This window comes from Mercurialis annua, linkage group LG3, assembly GCF_937616625.2.
Source record: "Mercurialis annua linkage group LG3, ddMerAnnu1.2, whole genome shotgun sequence".
Classification (NCBI taxonomy): domain Eukaryota; kingdom Viridiplantae; phylum Streptophyta; class Magnoliopsida; order Malpighiales; family Euphorbiaceae; genus Mercurialis; species Mercurialis annua.
The window spans coordinates 17,087,164-17,090,358 of NC_065572.1; the positions used below are offsets into that span (position 1 = coordinate 17,087,164).

The window sequence follows — 3,195 nt, forward strand, 5'->3', positions numbered from 1 at the left end:
GGTAATAACAAAACCGCCCATAATCTAGCTCAATGGGCGTTATCTATTCCGCAGGAAGTAGTGATTACGAAGGATGTTGCTAATCATATTTGGCCTTGTATTACTGAAGATATCGCTTCGGCGTTTAAGAGTTATATATTTCTCCTTTTCTAATAAAAAAAAACTTATTTTGGTTTGGTTAAAATAATCAAAATAAATTAGTTTGAGTGTAAATAATAAAAAATTAAGATTTTTGGTTTTGGCGGTTTTTACCAATTGTTAACCAAACTGACCGAAAAACCAAACTCTAACATATATATGTGCGCGCGCGCGAGAGAGAGTGTGTATTCGCGGGCGTGCGAGAGTTTGTGTGTGTATAAATAAATATACAATTAAATTATTGTGTATAATTTTTATCTAAATTAATATCAACCAAATTGAAACCGACCATAAGTTGATCGAAAGAATACAATAAGATAAATAAAAAATTAATAATAAATATCAACAAGTTATAATATAGGTAAATTTAGTAAAAATATTTATAAATTTAAATATAAATATTATATTCTTAATTCTTGTGTCAAAAGTTAAAACAATAAACATTCTAAAGCGAAAGAAATAGGTTGACAGTAAATATTTGATGGTTAGCCAATAAGATGGTGAATACCTTCGGATCAGTGTTTTAAAAACCAAATGGGTAAGGCCACCGACTTCCGGTGGTTGAACCGGTTGAATATAACATGGCAGTATTGATGACTTTGATAAATATGCAGGGTTAACATGGTCCTTAATTCAGTACATCGATTGCACCTTCTCTTGCTATGCTTCTGCAAATCTATCACTTTCCTTGATGAGTTCTTTTTATTGTTGACAAGTTTCATTTTTGCTGTATTCAACCATGAAAGACTAAGACATTTATTCATGTGTGCAGGTTACAAATTTAGTGGTTGCTGATGATGAGCTACCAATTATAAAAAATGTAACAAAATAACCTGCTTCTTCCACTCATTTTCTATGGCATGCATGAGTAATTGGAACTGGAGGATCAGCCAGTGACCCATTATGTGTATGATTAGCAACCCAATGATTTGTGAACTCAGTGTAATGAACACCATCCCAATTTATGAACATCGAAGGGTCTTTGCAGGAGGCACCGTACGTTTCAGTATCGTTAACCATTCCCTTATTCCCACACCATACATGCTGATATTTTTCGTGATATCCGCAGCAGACCTTCAGTGGATCCGCTAATCCTGTCAATTACAACTCATAAGAAACCAAGCAGTAACCAAACCAAATTTGTCAATTCAGTTTGATAATTCGGTTTTAGCACACCCTACCAAGTACCAACCAGGCTGATTGTATTCATATATGAAAAGCGCTGGAATCATAATGAATATGTAACCATATATTACCTAAACTCTTTGCATTCTTGATAAGTTGATACTTAGCAGCATGAACATCCACATATGTGATTGCAGCTTCAGGAAGCTCTTCTCTTAACTTGATAATTCTATCCTTAAGCTTGCTATTAAACTCCACAGACATCTCATTTTGAGCCTTGACACAGCCAAGTTCATCGAGATAACCAGGAGTTGGATTTGAGCCGACATAGAACAGATTAACCGGCAAACAACCAAATGGGCCTGTGTTGTGTATCCAAAATGCCCTCCCTCCTTGTTCATATAGATGCTGAAACACATATATTCCCAAAACCATGTCATCGGACTATAATGTAATGTAGCAAAATGTTAATGCAGTCACATATATTGCATGAAACTTGTCGAGTTTTACGTTTCAACGTTTCATTTTCATTTCTGAAACTTTATTTTTATACATATTCTTGAAAGAAAAGTCATTTTTTCATTTCTCATTTCAGCGTTTCCTGTTTTAAAGTTTTCGTTTCCGTGCAACATAGGTGGACACTTTAGGAATCACTATTTAGCATAGTTCTTGTTAGGGATTGTTTAGCATTGTTAAAGCTGTTCCGGGTTGAACAAACAATGTAGTTTGGCAGATTCACATAATTTGACAATAGAAAAGGTACTCACTTGGACTGCTGTAGCCAACTGGTTAATGATATCAGGCAATGTTGCTGTAAGCTGATCAAGACTCATTTTTCTAAACCCAACAGAGAGATCGTTCTGGCCAATATCGAAAGTGTAAAGAGCCTTTGCAAATTCCTCAGGTCTAGGCAGTCTGTCTGCTTCAGGGCTTCCCTTCACTGAACATCAACCAAAACAAAGTTAAACTTTCACCAAATACTATCAAAAAAAAAAAGGAACGAAAAAATGATGAACCTTGATTGTAGAGATCAGCAGTCCTTGATCTGAACTGGTCAAACTGAACAATCTGCATATCAAGAGAGAATGGACTAATGCCATACTCAAAAATGGTCTCGTTCTGCCTCCTAATGGTTGAACCTCCGGTAGCAAAATTAGCTCCATGCCTATAGTTTGTTCCAATAGAATTCAGATATGCACTCAAGTAGGGCAAGTTTAACCTCTCAGCTGCCAAAATTGTACATTTTAGAAGCATTTCTGAAAACAGAAACTAAGAAAGGAAGAGTGAAGGAAGTTAGTTACCGATGAAGTCGATAATGAGACGGCCATCGGAATCTCGACCAGCAGGTTTATGGAAGAAAGGCAGACCATAAGGAGCTCTGATTGGCTCAAAAGCAGCAGAAATGCCACCAGTGTCTGAGTTGGAGTCGCCGAAGTTATAAATTGCTGGAAACCCACATGGTGAGAGTGGCAAAGCTGATATCTTTACACTCAAAACTAGCAATCCAGTAACCCATACTCTCCAATAATCAATGCCCACCATTGTTGCTCTTACTCTTGCTGTTACTCTTGAAGAAGCGGGTGGGGTGTTTTATTTTGGGTTACAAGACAAAAGTATGAGTATATGTAAATGCGTGGATAAACCAATTTAATGAATTTCAAGAAAGCAAATCTGACGATCTTTTGTTTGTCTGTTTGTCTGTTTGATTCTCCTGCTTTCCAGCTCTCAGTATTCATTGCATTTCACTTATGCCATGTATACTTAGTCTATCACGTCATCCCTATATAATCAATGACACATCATTAAAATGATGGCGATCTTATAAATCCGTTTGTTACTTATTTACACTTTTAAATATTAATATTAAAAAATTGTCATCATTTTAATGACGTGTCATAATATGATATGTTTAGTTCACGGATGACGTGGCGG

At 36.0% G+C, this 3,195-nt stretch overlaps 1 protein-coding gene across 1 annotated transcript; it reads right to left on the bottom strand.

Moving 5' to 3' along the window:
• Nucleotides 1–690: 690 nt before the first annotated feature.
• LOC126673232 (GDSL esterase/lipase At5g14450-like) lies at nucleotides 691–2,982 on the bottom strand. Its single transcript, XM_050367302.2, has 5 exons — nucleotides 2,565–2,982; nucleotides 2,280–2,489; nucleotides 2,031–2,203; nucleotides 1,395–1,671; nucleotides 691–1,232 (listed from the first exon to the last, which is right to left on the bottom strand). The coding sequence occupies exons 1-5, from the start codon at nucleotides 2,803–2,805 to the stop codon at nucleotides 985–987; spliced, it is 1,149 nt and encodes a 382-aa protein (XP_050223259.1). The 5' UTR covers nucleotides 2,806–2,982; the 3' UTR covers nucleotides 691–984.
• Between the last annotated feature and the right edge of the window lie 213 nt (nucleotides 2,983–3,195).

Bases quoted from the DNA above. Each gene is read 5' to 3' on its own strand.
- LOC126673232 (XM_050367302.2), bottom strand. From the start codon at position 2,805: ATGGTGGGCATTGATTATTGGAGAGTATGGGTTACTGGATTGCTAGTT. The intron at 2,490-2,564 runs GTAACTAACTTC...CAATTTTGGCAG, and splicing joins TCTCATTATCGACTTCATCG to CTGAGAGGTTAAACTTGCCC. The intron at 1,672-2,030 runs GTGAGTACCTTT...TATGTGTTTCAG, and splicing joins AGTTGGCTACAGCAGTCCAA to CATCTATATGAACAAGGAGG.